This window comes from Phoenix dactylifera, chromosome 3, assembly GCF_051530095.1.
Source record: "Phoenix dactylifera cultivar Ajwa chromosome 3, Ajwa_hap1_PhDact_Kaust_v1.1, whole genome shotgun sequence".
NCBI lineage: Eukaryota > Viridiplantae > Streptophyta > Magnoliopsida > Arecales > Arecaceae > Phoenix > Phoenix dactylifera.
The window spans coordinates 33921172-33936508 of NC_143192.1; the positions used below are offsets into that span (position 1 = coordinate 33921172).

The following is a 15337-nucleotide window of genomic DNA, read 5'->3' on the forward strand; positions in this document are numbered from 1 at the left end:
TATTTATTTATTTTTGAGAATATATATATATATGTGTGTGTGTGTGTATTGGATGGAGGGGGTTGTGAGGATCCATGCAGGACGTGTATTTAGTCCCACATCAGTTATCCGCTGAGTAGATCTTGCGTACTTATACAGAATCAAGGAACCCAAATAATATCTTCTAGCTAGCCATTTTGGATGAGATCCTGAATTTTTACAAATGGTATCAGAGCGGACCCAGCCTATAACCTATGTAGATTAGGAAACACTGCAGCACGGATCCATTGGGGTTAACCACGAGCCGATTGTGGTATTTGTGATTAGATTTGAATGGATTTGAACTCTTAGCCTGACGAGGACGTCAAGGCTTAAACGGGGGAGTATGTAAGGACTCATGCGGGTGTGCGTTTAGTCTCATATCAGTTATTCGTTAGGTAGATTTTAGATATTTATACAGGATCAAGGAACCTAAATAACAAGGTGCACAAGCGCCAGATTGCACCTTGTCATGCTTATACTAATATTAGACAAGTTTTGGGACAAAAAATGGTAATGCAGCCTATTGTCAAATCTCCTTGGTATTTAGCCGAACCACGTAAATCTTTGTCCTAACACATGCTAGCATCGCTCGGCCATTTCCTAACTTATGGAGTCGTTTTGATTAGAAAATATTCTTATATAATTGTTTAAACAAATAAAATCTCGAGCAATAAATACTGGCTTAACAAAAATATCCAATCTTACCTTATTTATATGACTTGATTGGATATTTGTGCCATCGCAGTCCAACTTGAAACTAGTCTATCCAACCCCAACTTAGCTTAACATAAGATTTGAACCTTGTTCAGGTTGGGTTGACTTGAAGTTGAAAGATGAGGTTTGGTCAAGTTAGGATTAACCCCAAGCCTAACCCAATTTACTTGAATTGCTACTTTTGTTCACGCTGACGTTGAATAATCTATAAACCACTTTTAGCTTGCCCACCACCGCAGAGCAATTGCTCTCCACCCATATTTTATTAAATTCAGAGGTAGTTGCAACTACCTAAAATATCCTCTCAATTGAGCATCAGTAGTTTGGACCAGCCACTTAGTTGGAGGTAATCATGCTTGTGAAAAAGGTCACATGAACTGAATAAAAATTGGGCTACCACCGACTCCCAACATGAATTTCAACTTATGGATGCATTTAATTTTGCTTGACGCCACTTTTAAGATGTGCTGACGATATCTTTGACACAACTGAAAAGATCCCTAAATTTCACCAAAAAAAAGAGATCCCTAAATGATTTATTATAAAGTAAACATGCCTAATCGATCTTTTGATACAAAATTTTTTCAGATGTATAAATTTTTGTTCGCCCTACTACCAGTAATCATCATTATGTTAATAATTTTTAATAATATAATTATCTTTGAGCCATAATTATATAAGAGATTCACATGTAAACTAGCTGTTATTTTTTTTTTTAACTATATGATGGGTGATGGTGTGGCGTTTCAGGCCAGATATACGTCCACAAAAACTGATGGAGCCGCAGATTTAGTGGCTTTTTATGTGGCGTATCACTCCAAAAGTATTCTATGGATCGAAGAGGAGAAGTTGTGAAGAGCACTCTGCAGTTTGTTGTTTTTTATTTTTATTCGACGTACTTGTAATCAAATACTACGAAACACCCACTTTAATATATTAAAAAATAATTTAAAAAAAAAACTAGCTGTTACTTTAGATTTTGATACCTCGCCAACCATTGTACGCTACCAACTCCTGGCTTAGACCCGGCCGGACCACCTGACCCCACCAATATCCTCTTCTCGGAAGGAAATGGTACAGAGCCCAATTATGGTACACAGGCATGTCTCTGCCATATGGCGAGATATTATTGGTAAAATATGCTCGTCGTCGTAGAATAACCAATAGTTTCATGACACATGGCGATGGAGGACCTTCTATTCCCTTCGGGCCGGGTCTGGGCCCCGCAACATTTTACTCAACAAGGAAGTGCTATAAGTCTCTTCCCTTCGCTCGCGTTATTCCTTTTCTTCCCGAAGGCCGAAGGTTAAAGGAGGTCCGCCATCGCACACCCCAGGTATGGACTCTTTTTTCTCCTCCTCCTCTTCTTTCCCCTGTCGAGAAATCGTTTCATCCAATTCGAAATTCCCAGTTCGATTCCTCCATTTGAAGAAAGAAATAACGAATTTCTCATCAGAGTTTAACAAATCGATCCTTAGCCGATCTCGAAAAAGGTCTAACTTGTCCTCAGTGTTCCTGTTACTGGTTCGAATTCAATTAGATCGATGGATCCTTTTGGCCTGTTCTCTGGGTCTCTCCCAATTGCTTATTGTTGGTGATGATTTCGACTTGGGGTTGATGCGATTCAGTTACGATTGATTTGCTGCCCTTTTTTAGGCTTTTCTTTTAATATTATAAATTCGATTCTGTTGTTGTTGTTTATCTAATTTTTATCAGTGTTCAACAGTGATGCCGAATAATTTTTAAACTAAGTTCTACTTTGGATGTATGATTGAACGTATAGTATCTTGTATTTGGATTAGGATTAGGATGAACAGGTCTCATCATTCGTTGTTTTCTTATAGTACCTTTTAGTTGGTTTATCTGTTTCTTGATGAATCCTTGTTGCCATTTGGGAGAAAAGTATTGAGCTTGGATATTGAGCATATGTATGTTATGTACTTTGGCTAGTTTATCGGAGTTTAAGTAGGTTACATATTTTGTAAAGGTGATCTATGGAGTTTCTGAAATCAGAAAGTGGTGCTGTAACCAGTGAAATGATGATGCTCTGATGATTGGGGTAGCGAATTGAACCTTGTTATTGCAGACCTGACTGATTAGGGAGCATCTTGTCTGATTTTGACTGGAAATTCATTTTAATAAGAATCAATTGGTAATTAATATGGAGTATTCATAATGTAATGTTTAAAACTGGGGATGTTATTCGTGAGTATTATACATTGAGATTGCAAATTTGAGAGTAATTTTGTTTGTGGCATTGCAAAATTTCTATTAGATTATTGTGTCCTGAGCTGTAAATTTTCAAGGGAAGGAAAACAGAGCTTCAATAGTTCTAATGGTATCAAATATGGACCTAATTGCATATAACCGAATATCGTATAGGATTTACAATATTCTACTTTGCTGTATTAACTTAATTTTGTAGGATTTCGTGCTCGCCAATTGGCTTTCTAGGTTTTAGTGTAAGCCAAGGTTTAAACTAATATCTCGTGCCCACAATCATGGGTTGAGAGGGTAGGTAACAATGTCATTTTGGTCACATGCCCGTCCATGTACCAGGGTTCGTGGAAAACAGAATGGCTCCCTGTGAGTGCATGGCAGTCAAACATGCACCAGCATGGACTGGCTCCCTGTGCTGTAGGTTTTTCCTTTAGAGAAAGGGAAGGAAGACCCACCTAAAGTAGATTATGCACTACCCAAAACTTGGGCTGAGAATCTCCTCCAAGCGGAGGGGGGATACTACTACCAAGGCTGATTTTAGATAGTGACGTATTATATAGGTATTCCAGGGTTTAATTAATAATAACCTGATGCTATATTTTCAGAACATGACATGATAATTCAAATAATGATTTTTATATCCAAATGAGAAGGTGATACATGTTCTATAGTTTTTTATTGTATAGAATTGAAAATGAAATAGTATGTTTGAGCTAAAATTTATGCAAAGTATGAGTTTGTCTGTTTGTTTTTATCTCATTTTTTTCCACCTTTGCTTTTTATAAGAAGTGCGAAGATGCTCAAAAAAACTCTAGTAGTTGCTTAGCACTATCTAAGTAGTATGCCTAATTTCCAAGTATGCTGTAGTTTCACAATTTTATCTGTTATAAATATAATTGCAACTTTGAATTATGTCTCTTAAGGAGATAGCAGCAAATGGCAAAGCCACCCAAGCAAATATTTAATAGTTGACCTTATTTGGTACTCTTAATAGCCAACTATGTCTATCTCTGTCTAATCATAATTAAATTTTAAAATTCTGTTAGGAAAAAGTGAGAGTGATTCTCAAAAGGATGTTAGCATTTTCTTAATGAAAAGGAAAAGTAGCAAAAAAGAAATGAAAACAAATGAATCTTTTGATAATACTATATTGGTTTTTAACTCTTAAGCAACTTTTTTTTTTCTTCATTATGATGCATTAGAAACAATATGTCATGCATCACTATATACATTTGTATATATACTCATGATCATAAATTATTTGTATTAATATTTTTTTGAGATTTTTTAGATATCTAATTTGAAGCCATTTTAAACTTAATCCTACATCATACTATTTCTTCCCTTTTTTTCATCTTAAAACCTTAAATCTAGTGATGATAGAAATATTCAAATAAAAGATATAAAAATTAATATGAATTTAGTTTGATTAGTAATAAAACTAGCTATAATAAAGGGAACCAACAAGCATTAGCCCAATTGCAATGAACAGGGTTATAGGAGTTGTGAAAAATTTTGAACCATCAAAACTAGATTTTTTTAGATTGATGCTTAACTTGAGACAAATCACATATAATATTAGTACCGAACACTTATTTAATGCAACAATTTGGTGAGATGGAGGCTTAAATTGTAACCATAGAGATCAATTGGTGGGATAAAAAAAGTGCAAGGTCTCCGTGCACAAAGCTTCTGCCATTACAGGGTTTGGGGAGGGTTAGATGTATGTAGCCTTACCCCAAAATGCAAAGAGATTGTTTCCGTATTGCAAACCGGAAAGCATAATATAAATCATATATTTAACATGGCTATTAATAATCAAGTAGAATTATACTATTTCTACTTGGATTAAATGCTGAAATATTGACTAGAATTTGAGACAGGACCCCCAGACCTTTTAGATTCCTTTAACTATTGTGTATATCTTGGAGCAAGCATTGGCATGGGCGCTTAATAGCTTGAACAAAGGTAGCTCCGTATTTCCATGAACTTTGACAACAATGTAATTATGAGGCAAATTTATGGCATGCAGGTAAAAATTAAGGGATGACATGATTATTTTATTGAATGCAACTCTCTTATAGTCTTATGATCACATTTGACAAAAGGTTTAGGATTTGTGCCATCAAAGTAGTCATTGACATGAAGGTGAAGCTTTATAAAGATGGCCCAAATATAACCAAGGTATACAGTACCAGATCGAGTGTGAGCACAATGGTAAGTTTGCTCCATTGTGATCTAGAGGTCGCAGAGTGAAAACACAAAAATAGGCTCTCCACAAATTAGTGTAAGGCTACATATATCAGACCCTCCCAATATTCCACAGTAACAGAAGCTTTGTGCACTAGGCCGTCCTTTTTTTAATATAATACTGGATTGAATCACTTAGTTTGGTTGGTACCGTACTGTACTTGATATGGGTTTGTGCCCATATTGGTTTGAATCGATCCTTATCGGGCCAAACTGCTCAGTTCTGAGTGGTTTCACCAATATAGGCCCTGTACTGGTTTGAGGCCTCAATTATTGGGGAGAAATGTCTTGGTGCATTTTTTCCCCTCTATTTCAAGGTAAAAGAGGATAAAGAGAGATAGATAGTGGAAGGTGAGCAAGAGGTTCGGTCTAGGTATTTTTCTTTCATTTTCTTGTTTCCTTGACGTCCCATAATTAAGCAAAAATTTTAAAAAGATATGGAGAAATCAGGTCAGAATGTTGTATTTTGACATTATTTCTTTTGACGCTCGACTTGGAGTTGAATAGATGCATCATGCATGTATGTTACACTTCCAATCTTTGATATAAGTATTTTATGTTTTTAATATTATACTTAGTTAACTTAACATGTAGCATATATCCACACCACTTTTTAGGCATGTAACATAAAAAATTAAAATACATATTACCTTTAACCATTAAAAATGAACTCACAAAACTTATTATGTTAGTTGCATGGGTATGTTTTTGTACAATGTGGTACGATATTCATACCGTACCATTTTGGTCTCGCACCAGTATGTAGTTTGGTACCAAGATCACAAATCTTGAATATAATAGTTGGAAGGTCCTTTCTAATCTTCATGGCAAAGCCTCCAATACATCAATAAGGTATAGATCTATGAGTTGGATATGGAGCAAGAAGCAAGCAATTATAACGCCCTTGGGTGTAAAATAAATAAAGCACAAGGTACCACAAATGAAAGCAACAAGGCTAAAAAAAAGAATTCAGACAGGGTATTCAAAAGAAAAAAGGACTGCAAAATTATCAGTGCAAATACATAGCTGTCATGTCTTGATAGTAAATCCAACAGTATAAGATCAAATAAATTTCACCATAACAATTTTGATGTTCTTTGATTTACAAATCACAGATGAACGCTAAGTCAAGGTAGACTGAACTGAACAAATTTTGGGAGGAGAAAAGACATGAGATAGTTTCACAAAGCTTACATGTCCAGTGATAGGCTGCTCAGTCAAGGTTGAGGTGTCTGTTCCTACAATTTAAGAAATTCTAGGGCTCAAAATTCAGCTAGACATGCCACTGTGCAGGAGAAGTCTCCAGATCAGGTTTAAGGAGTTCTGACAAGAAAAAATTAACAAAACAGTCCTAGACTAGTCCAATAGTAACAGGGCAGTCCTTGGACAAAAGTTTGGCAAGAATCCATACCTCAGGTTGATATGAAACCTGCAGGATAGAAAGGGGATGGACCGAGGATTACAAGATCAATTTGATCATCTGACAGACCCCCAGCAACCATCATCTTGCTGATGTCTCTGACTCTTAGTTTCAACTCTATCAACCAGATCAGAGGAAAATGCAAAACAGAAGCTACACTAGTTCCAGAGGGAGAGAACGAAAAGGACTGCCTAAAAAGAGAGGCGAAGGATGAGGGCCCACCTGAATAAGAAGACAAACCAGGTCAAAGAAAGTAGGTTTGCCTCCACTGACCATATCCAGCATCTTTTATCGGTAGGTCGTTGGATGGAAGTGTGCTCCTACTTCTTGGGCAATGATAGAACAATTGGATGAGCAAATTGATACTTTGACATCTGGTCAATTTTGGTGGTGGCCAGAGATGATGACAGCTGGCCGGGATGGCTGAGATTTTATAATTTTTGGGCAAAGAGCTTGGAAAGGAAAGCAAGCATGCATTCCATAAACTAGGTGGTAGCCCAAAAATGTATACATGTGTACACAAATAAATGCAATACATTAACCAAGGTAGTAAGTATACCAACCAGTATGTAAGAATTGTGAAGTCTTGATAGTTGATATACAATATATTCCTATGTAACTTAAATAGAATATCCAACAAAGTTAATCCTAGGTGGGTGAAGTTGAGATTTGATTATAAAGTGTCGTTATCATCTGATGCTTGTGTGACTTGGGAAAATTTTATAGAACACCAATGAAGTTGGAAACAAGGTATGCCGTCTCGGTACTCGGCCCCATACCGGTGCCACTCTGTTACTGTGTCGGTATGCCCAATATGGGGACTTGCTCGGCATACTGAGTGTTAGTACGCCTCCCATACCGCATACCGGTTCGGTATCGGTACGGTACAGTATGCCCCATACTGTTCGGTCCGATATGGTATAGCGTATCTTGGTTGGAAATGATATGTGATTTGGTATCTTAGGCAATCAAGTGGGTGCTTATCTGTAAGTTGTGGGAAATAACATTGGTATGTTAAGGTGTATGTGTGATACATCCTGAGTGGAAAAAGTCAGGACTATTTTGAGTCGGGCTTAAGACATGCACCAACATAGGATAGAGGATTTAAGAATTGGTGGAGGTAGTAGGCTGACACATGGTAGTGAGGCCATCTTTCCCTCTTTCTTTGTGTGTGTGTATCCATAACTGATGCAAAAGGTCAGCAGGACTAGTTTTAGCCAGGCTTAAGACATAAACCAAGATATATTTGAGGGTTTAAGCATTGATGGAGGTAGTAGGACAACCCAAGGTAGTGGGCCTCCTCGCCCCCCCTCTCTCTCTTTCTCTGTGTGTGTGTGCGCGCGCGTGTGTGCATCGCATGTGTTTGTGTGTTTGTCTGTCTGTCTATAGCACCCATCAGCATTAAGCTGTTTATTTCTTAATGCTTGTTATAAATGAACTGGCTGCTAATATTTGAGCCTCATTTTGTATTATAGTCTTCATTGATATGATATTAGCTTTTTAAGATAAAAACTTGGAAAATGGTAGATTAGAATTACAGATGATGACAAGTGGGGTGGATAAGGGTGTAATATTTAGTTGAACCAAAATAATTGGAGTTAGGATAACTGGAATTGGGGGGTCCCAATCAATTTGGAGACAGAGGTAATCTAGAATATGCAAATTCATAGTGTGATCATTTAATAAATCAATACAGCAGTTGATTGTGACAATAATCAAACTATATATACTGTTTGCTGTTAGAATTATGAATAATCTATAGGATGCAACCTTAGGAAATGCCACACCACAAATGATAATTTAGAGGTCTATTGTTGAAAATTTAGGATTTGAAAGTAGAAATGAATATACCAGGACAAGGTTAAGCCTCATTGATAGAATAATGGAAAAGAGAGTGAGGTGATATTTTCATGTTCATGGAAGAGCAAAGCAGGCACTGTTCAAAAGTGATCCAACCTCTCACAATAGAGGATTTTGGATATCTGTCAAATGTGTAGAAGAGATGAATGTGTAAAGAGGTATTTTAAGAAAAGGAAAAGGACATTAAAGAAAACTTTTGTTGGGAATGAGGTACTTAAAATAGATTTAGGAACATCTTAGGCTTTTCTATAGTAATTCTGAGTGGACTGATGGAATGAATGACTGAAGGAATCTACTTTTGTTGAACTACGGAATCAATCCGTGCATGGTTTCAGTTCTTAATTAGTATTATTTTCATACTAAGGTTTGAAACACATTTTTTGTTTCGATTTTGGTCAGGCTTGTATAGTTTCAGTTTTGGCATTTTCAGCAAAGAATCAGAGTTGGTCATAAAAATCAGAAAAACATCAAAAAGAAAAGAAAAATAGAAGAAGCCATGAAAAACTATCACACAGCAGTTAGACGACTTTGTTATATATAGATTCTTTAATTATGTAGTATCAACAGTTTTAGGCTGAAATTAGTATTGGATATAAGTAAAATTTCTGAAGTATATGGGTTTTTGTATTACGAAATATCATATCATTTACTTCTTGAACCTCGATTGTTTGAAAATTCTTTATATTAGCAACTATGAAGCTTTTCGATGATGCCCAGTGCATTCAAGTCATCTTCATCATTTCTTTTAAATAGAATTAAAAAATATAATGAATTTTGATTTTCTCCTCATTATTTGTAGGGTTGACTGTAAAACATGTAGTTGTAGAATACTATAATTATTTTATTTAAAAGAAAAATATGTTACTATTTAGTTTTTTGCATTACAATATGGGCCTTTTGGAGATGCTGGCCCATCGAGGGCTATATTTGATTATCAATCACCTTTTTAACCCAAGGAAAAGAAATAATTAATAAAAATTGAGAATGTAGCTTATATACTGGAAGAAATAAAGAAATAATCCCAAAATAATAATACACATCAAAACAAAGCATTAAGAAATCATCCATGGCTATTCTTAGTCAATTCTCATCAAAACTAACCAAAGCTACTGAAACTCGACTGAAATCCAAAACTAGGGGTTAGTTTCAGTTTGATCTTGGATGAAACCAATCCATTTTCGGGTGAAACTGTTTGGGTCAAAACTTGAAACCGTTGTACTGATGAGTTTTTGACATTCTAGTTGTTGTTAATGCTTGACTACATGTTGCACTGTCATGTTTGTAATGGTTCCCCTCCAGATATTCTTCTATATTCATATTTTACTCCATCATAGTTCCTTTTTGAAGTTAGGATCTGGCAACAATCTTTAATGATGTTGATGAACTAAGTCAGTGCAGAGGCATAGTAGAGGTTCTTCCTGTAGTTGATTCAGTTGTTCTCATTATAGGAATTTCTATTAATTGTGAGGTTGAAGTTTCTTTTGGGTGTTTCTTATATTGTATAAAGTAATTGTATCAGTGTCTCCTTATATTGATTATAACCCCTACCAATATGGAAGATATCTTTATATCTGTTTCTGTGGTACTCTTATATAAGATTGAAAACATACCTATGATCCCAAGATACTGTTCTGATAAGTCTTTGATGCAGACTCCATTTGAGCAGGTAGAAGAATCTGCTACTCTACATTGACAATAAGTGTGAAAAGCATCTATATCTGCTATTCAGATGGGCATTTTGTCATGCTAATGGATTATCTTATTGAAGTGACTCTCTCTTAGCTTATATGGGGTAGGCAACTTTCATGGCTTGATTAAATTGCATTAGTGTTATATTTATCTTTCTTTGCAAATATTTGTTCTACTTAGGCAACTGAACTACAACTATCTATTAGTTGTCTAGTTTAAGTTACACTTTTAGTACTGTGCTCATGAGCGGTTCACTTGTGGAGCATCTGTCATTTCTTAAATCTTTGTACAGAGCAGTTGCTGTGTTGGAGGTCTAGCTAAACCTCAACCAATACCAGATAGAACATTGAGGACACCCCAAAAGAAGAATTCTGGTCAATCATCTAGGCAAAAGAGAAGGCAATGGTCAACAAGTCCAGAGGTAATGGAGAATAATGTTAGCATATCTTACTCCGTTGAGACACACATTTCTTCTGGTCCCACTACCGTCAATGAAGACAGCAATGTTGCGGAGGAAAACACCAACAACGGTTCATTTATCAACCAAGGTTGATCTCTCTTATTATATTGAAAATGCCATCTTTTGATCTTGACATTTATAACAATAGCTTTTATCAAATACTCACCTGCTGCTTCACTGTTTAGTTCTGTTAAACTTTAGAGCAATTCCCAGTAAAAGAGTGAAGCAGTGCCTGATTCTTTTGTATCTTAGACTATCCTTCAAATTTTCATTATTCGTTGGGTTTTAGGAGTTGTGCAGATGCTGTTTTTGTTGTAGGTTATTGATATTAGGCCTTTTATGGGCATCTTGCTCTTGTGTTGCATGCTTTTGAAGTTAGACCCTTAAGCCATGTCTATGTTACCCAGACCCCTTGCACTTTGATACTTAGACATGGATATTGGTATGACACTTAGGCAGGACTTCATAAGAAGAAATTCTGAAATATTGAAAGGATCTGACACTTATACATGTAGTTTAGCCAACAGATTTTGAACCCGATTACAGGTAATATAGGGTTGTATTGGTTCAAGAATTAAAAATGTTGGGGTAGTTGGGTTAAGTGGAGTAACTCAAGGAAGGTATTCTGATGTCCAAAGAGGCCTTTCATTTTCTTTTTCATCATGTTGCTCCATTTATGGTTACAGCATATCCAGTCTAGTAGAAATTTTGTTGCTTCTACTTTTACAAATCCAAAACACAGGGATGACATCTGATTATTTTGTTTCTTACATGCTTAATCTCTGTTTGGAATTATTTGGATCCAACTTCTAAAATTTGTTTTATTACATGTCAAACTTATGGAAGTAACTTCTTGCTCAGTAGGTTCTGCAAATTCTTATTGATGTTGCCTTGGGGAATTCATACATTGAACTGTTGAATAGGGCTTTGTAAATCTTGATTTCTTATTAAAGTGCATTGAAGTGATGTTGTATTGTACTGCTGATAGATGGAAAAAATGGCTACTTCAATCATTAGTATTTGCATAGACAAGGATCAGATTTGGTATTCTGATGTCTGGCAATTGTAAATGCAGATTCATGGGCCTCTATTTTGGTAGTTTTGCCCATATCTTATTAAGTTACATGCTGAGGCTGAAGTGTTTATTCACGTAAAAATAATAATATGTCATGATTGTAAAATATTAATCTGTATATAAGTAGGAAGATTCTATTGAGCCTGATTTTTAGATATTTATGCTTCTATATGGTCCATGTTATAGCTTCTACCATCTGACCATTTAAAATTATATCGTTTCTTTTTCTCTGACTTATTGCTTTTAAAAATAGAAAACCCTGCCCTTAAAATTATTTGAGGGTAATATTCATTATATATCTTGTAGCTGCTATAGCTTGGAACGAGATGAGAAGAGATTGGGTTGGTGATCGGTCAAATAAATCCCATAGAGCACCAAGGGAACCAATAATAAGGTTAGGCATTCTTTGATATTTCCATTTTGTTCTTTGCACTGTTGTTACAATGACTACAATGATATTATTCATCATTTCATCTTCTAATTTATGCTTGAAAGTTTAATGCCTTTGTCAAATCTATATTAGCCTTTTCCTTTATATACAAGGATAGAACTTTGTCAACTTTTCTTCTCACTTTCATTTTTGTGCTTATAACTATGTCACCATTATCTGACTTGTATATAATATTCTTTTGGTGTGCCTATATCTTCTTCTTCTTTTTTTTCCTAGCAAATCGATGTCTTGTTTCTGTAATATAAGGTAGGCCAAACCCTCATGACAGACCTCTACCTTGGTCAATTTAAGAAAGTTAGGAAATTACAGTTTGATTGTTAAATGTTGTATGCACAAGTTAATAATTTAGATCTCCCACCATTCATTCTGGTATTAGTTATGCCGTGGAAACGTTTAAAATTTTATCCATGTGCGTGCACATATATAAATTTAAACTTCAGCATGGTTGTTTTGGTAATGTCATCAATTATAATTAAATGCATCCAAAAGGTCAAGGCACATGGTTGATGATGACATATTCGGTGCATGGGCGCAATTAATTGTTAGTTTCATTATAAATGCATGGAGATAAAGACTAGATCTGTTAAGGTGATGTAACCTTTTATTTGGACCTCTGGTACAACCTATGTATATCATCATTCTGCATATCTAATCTAATATACTATAAGAACAACTAAGTATGGGTCTGGCAATTTTTTTCTTAACTGAAGTTGACATTAGTGTTTTAGTAAAACTTTATTTGAAGAATATTCCCATGGCATATCAGTGTAAATATGCGAAAAATTGTTCCCCCTCATACTTAAAAATTAATAGTTCTCATCTTTTTACAAATTTTATCTCAATGGCTCATTTGGATAAGTCTCAAAGTCTTCTGTATGTGTAGAGAAGATTTGTCAAGTACATATGGTGCCCCCTACAAATATGAAAGTACGAATAATCTTAGGTCAGCAAGGCAGTCTGAAATCAGAACAATGACATTGTCAAGGGACAGCAAGGCATCCATTTCTAATTCTTGTCCAACAATAGCATTATGTTCGTAAATGCTACCCCTTATAAAATAAAGATAATGCTAGACACATTTGGAAATTGGCTGAAGTATAACAAGCTCTGGATATACAACGGCAATCTGCATCAGTATAGACTTTTGGAAATTCTCTGTTGTTGTTGGTAAATGAATCTTTTACATATTTTAATATGTTGTTGCTACAATTTAATTCTTTACATTTAAATTTTTATTTCTTACCATTTTGTTTCCTCATAGCTGTTCTGTTCTTGGTTCTTCCTTGTAGCTGGTGCATGACTTATGATGATTTACTTTCGACCAATCAACCTTTCCCACAACCAATCCCACTATCTGTAAGTTCTCTGCTATTACTCTTTGAACTCGTTACTTTCTAGGTATCATATGTTTACATGCTGAGTCTGATATGAATTTTATATGTAGGATTTTCTGATTGTTATATGACATCAAACTTTTGAGACTTGCAGGAGATGGTAGATTTTTTAGTTGACATTTGGCATGAAGCAGGCCTTTATGATTAGAGGAGGATGCTTGGTACAGCAGTAACATGACTTTAGTCATGGAAGTCAAGCGGGGATTTCTCATTAAAAGCATTCAGACAGATGTTTTATTGTTGTCAAGTCAGTGTGTTTTATCATGTAAAACTAGCATAATTCTGACTTCAGCATTTAACCTAAGCCCTAACTGATATTGGAAGCCATTGGATGAAGATAGCAAGTACCCGTGAGTTACTGTTTTCTTTAATGCCTTGGTAGTATTTCGGGTGGAAGGATCATCTTCTCAGCATGTCATTATGTTAGAGTTAGATCCTCATCTCGGTAAACATAAAATACAAGCATTGTGTGCATTCGATATTCAGTGTTCTGTTATTTTAATAGATTCCCAATTGTGTGGTGTACTTTGGACTTCAGTGCAAGGATAATAAAAAATGACAGATTACTGGCATTTGCATATGGATACTTTTGTGCTCCAAGAATCTAAATTGCTTTTCCGTTAATGGCACAATGATGTTGAGTATATAGACTACATATTCCTGAAGTTAGAAACCGGGTGTTAGAGAGGGTGCTTGTGATTAGATAAATGTTATTTTCTGATGGAGATGTCATTGGATATGTAAACAAATCTATACCTAGTAGTCATGGTTGAAGTGAATTAGATTTGGCTTTTTTCTTGCCCTCCATCTGAACTTTAAAAATAAGTAGATAATATTATTATATTTGTGACTACATAGTCGTAGATTAATTTTCTTGTGGTTTGGGTAGTGAGCCATGATAATGCATGGAGTTGAAGTTCACTCTCTCCATATCGGATCTTTGCTAACACCCTACCATAAAAAAAATTTAGGTATCGAAGGTGCAAAAATGTGAAGTCCAAACTTACAGTTTCTAATTCCATTAATTTGGTGCCCTTTCAAACCTGGGTAAACTACAGAGGATTTCTACTGAAACCTTTACTTTGCTCTCTAGTTGGCTAAACCCCTAGCGGTGCATCAAATCGGTCTATGCCTCACCTCTTAAATTATTTTGATTCCAAAGGCCAAAACAATAAGATCAAAATTTTGTGATGTTAATGTATCTAGAACGTGGGTTTACTTTGAGCATCTTAATTTCTTCAGAGTAATAATGCTAGCTTGAGATTCTTTAGAAATAAAATCTATAGATGATTTTGGTAACAAATGCTTCTATTAGAGTAAGCAGTCGGGATTCCTCCCGATTTGGAGAGATCCAGTCTTACAATCATGGCCATCAGAACCTTTTAAAAAGAACAAAGCTTGGAAGGATAGAGAAGCCTGGCAATGGCTCGGCTCAACTGCAACTAAAGTTGGTCTCCTTGTTTTGCTATATGTTCATTTAAAGTTTTTTCTTTTTTGACGCTCATGTGCCATTGATTGGGAGATAGTAACTTGAGTTTTTGCATTATAGCCTCACCACGGGAGACAACTTGAGTTTTTTTTTTCTTTCTTTGCTCATATATATTATGAGTCGGGTTTGATCTAATACTATTTATAACAACCTTATTTAAAATGATTAGCTAAAAGATAATTTTTAAGCACTTTAGTATGGTATAAGTAACTAAATTTTTTTGATGAATAATAAATATGGAACTAAACATGTATCTGCAGGCGCCCTCACATGCTCCGTTAACGGGCTACTTGT

General features: G+C 35.4%; 1 protein-coding gene across 7 annotated transcripts; it reads left to right on the forward strand.

The window, feature by feature from the left end:
* Positions 1-1954: 1954 nt before the first annotated feature.
* Positions 1955-14140, forward strand: LOC103714135 (uncharacterized). 7 transcript variants are annotated; one of them, XR_015976232.2, is made up of 7 exons: positions 1955-2071; positions 10137-10277; positions 10472-10722; positions 12016-12103; positions 13044-13327; positions 13450-13516; positions 13649-14140. XR_015976232.2 is itself a non-coding variant. In XM_008801290.6 (6 exons), exons 2-6 carry the CDS (start codon positions 10273-10275, stop codon positions 13623-13625), a joined length of 432 nt encoding a protein of 143 aa, XP_008799512.3. In that variant the 5' UTR covers positions 1955-2071; positions 10137-10272; the 3' UTR covers positions 13626-14140. The 7 variants fall into 7 exon arrangements, 2 of the variants coding, with proteins under 2 accessions (XP_008799512.3, XP_008799510.3); XR_015976233.2 differs by having other exon boundaries at positions 13605-13657; XR_016399851.1 differs by having other exon boundaries at positions 1974-2071; positions 10152-10277.
* Positions 14141-15337: the final 1197 nt, after the last annotated feature.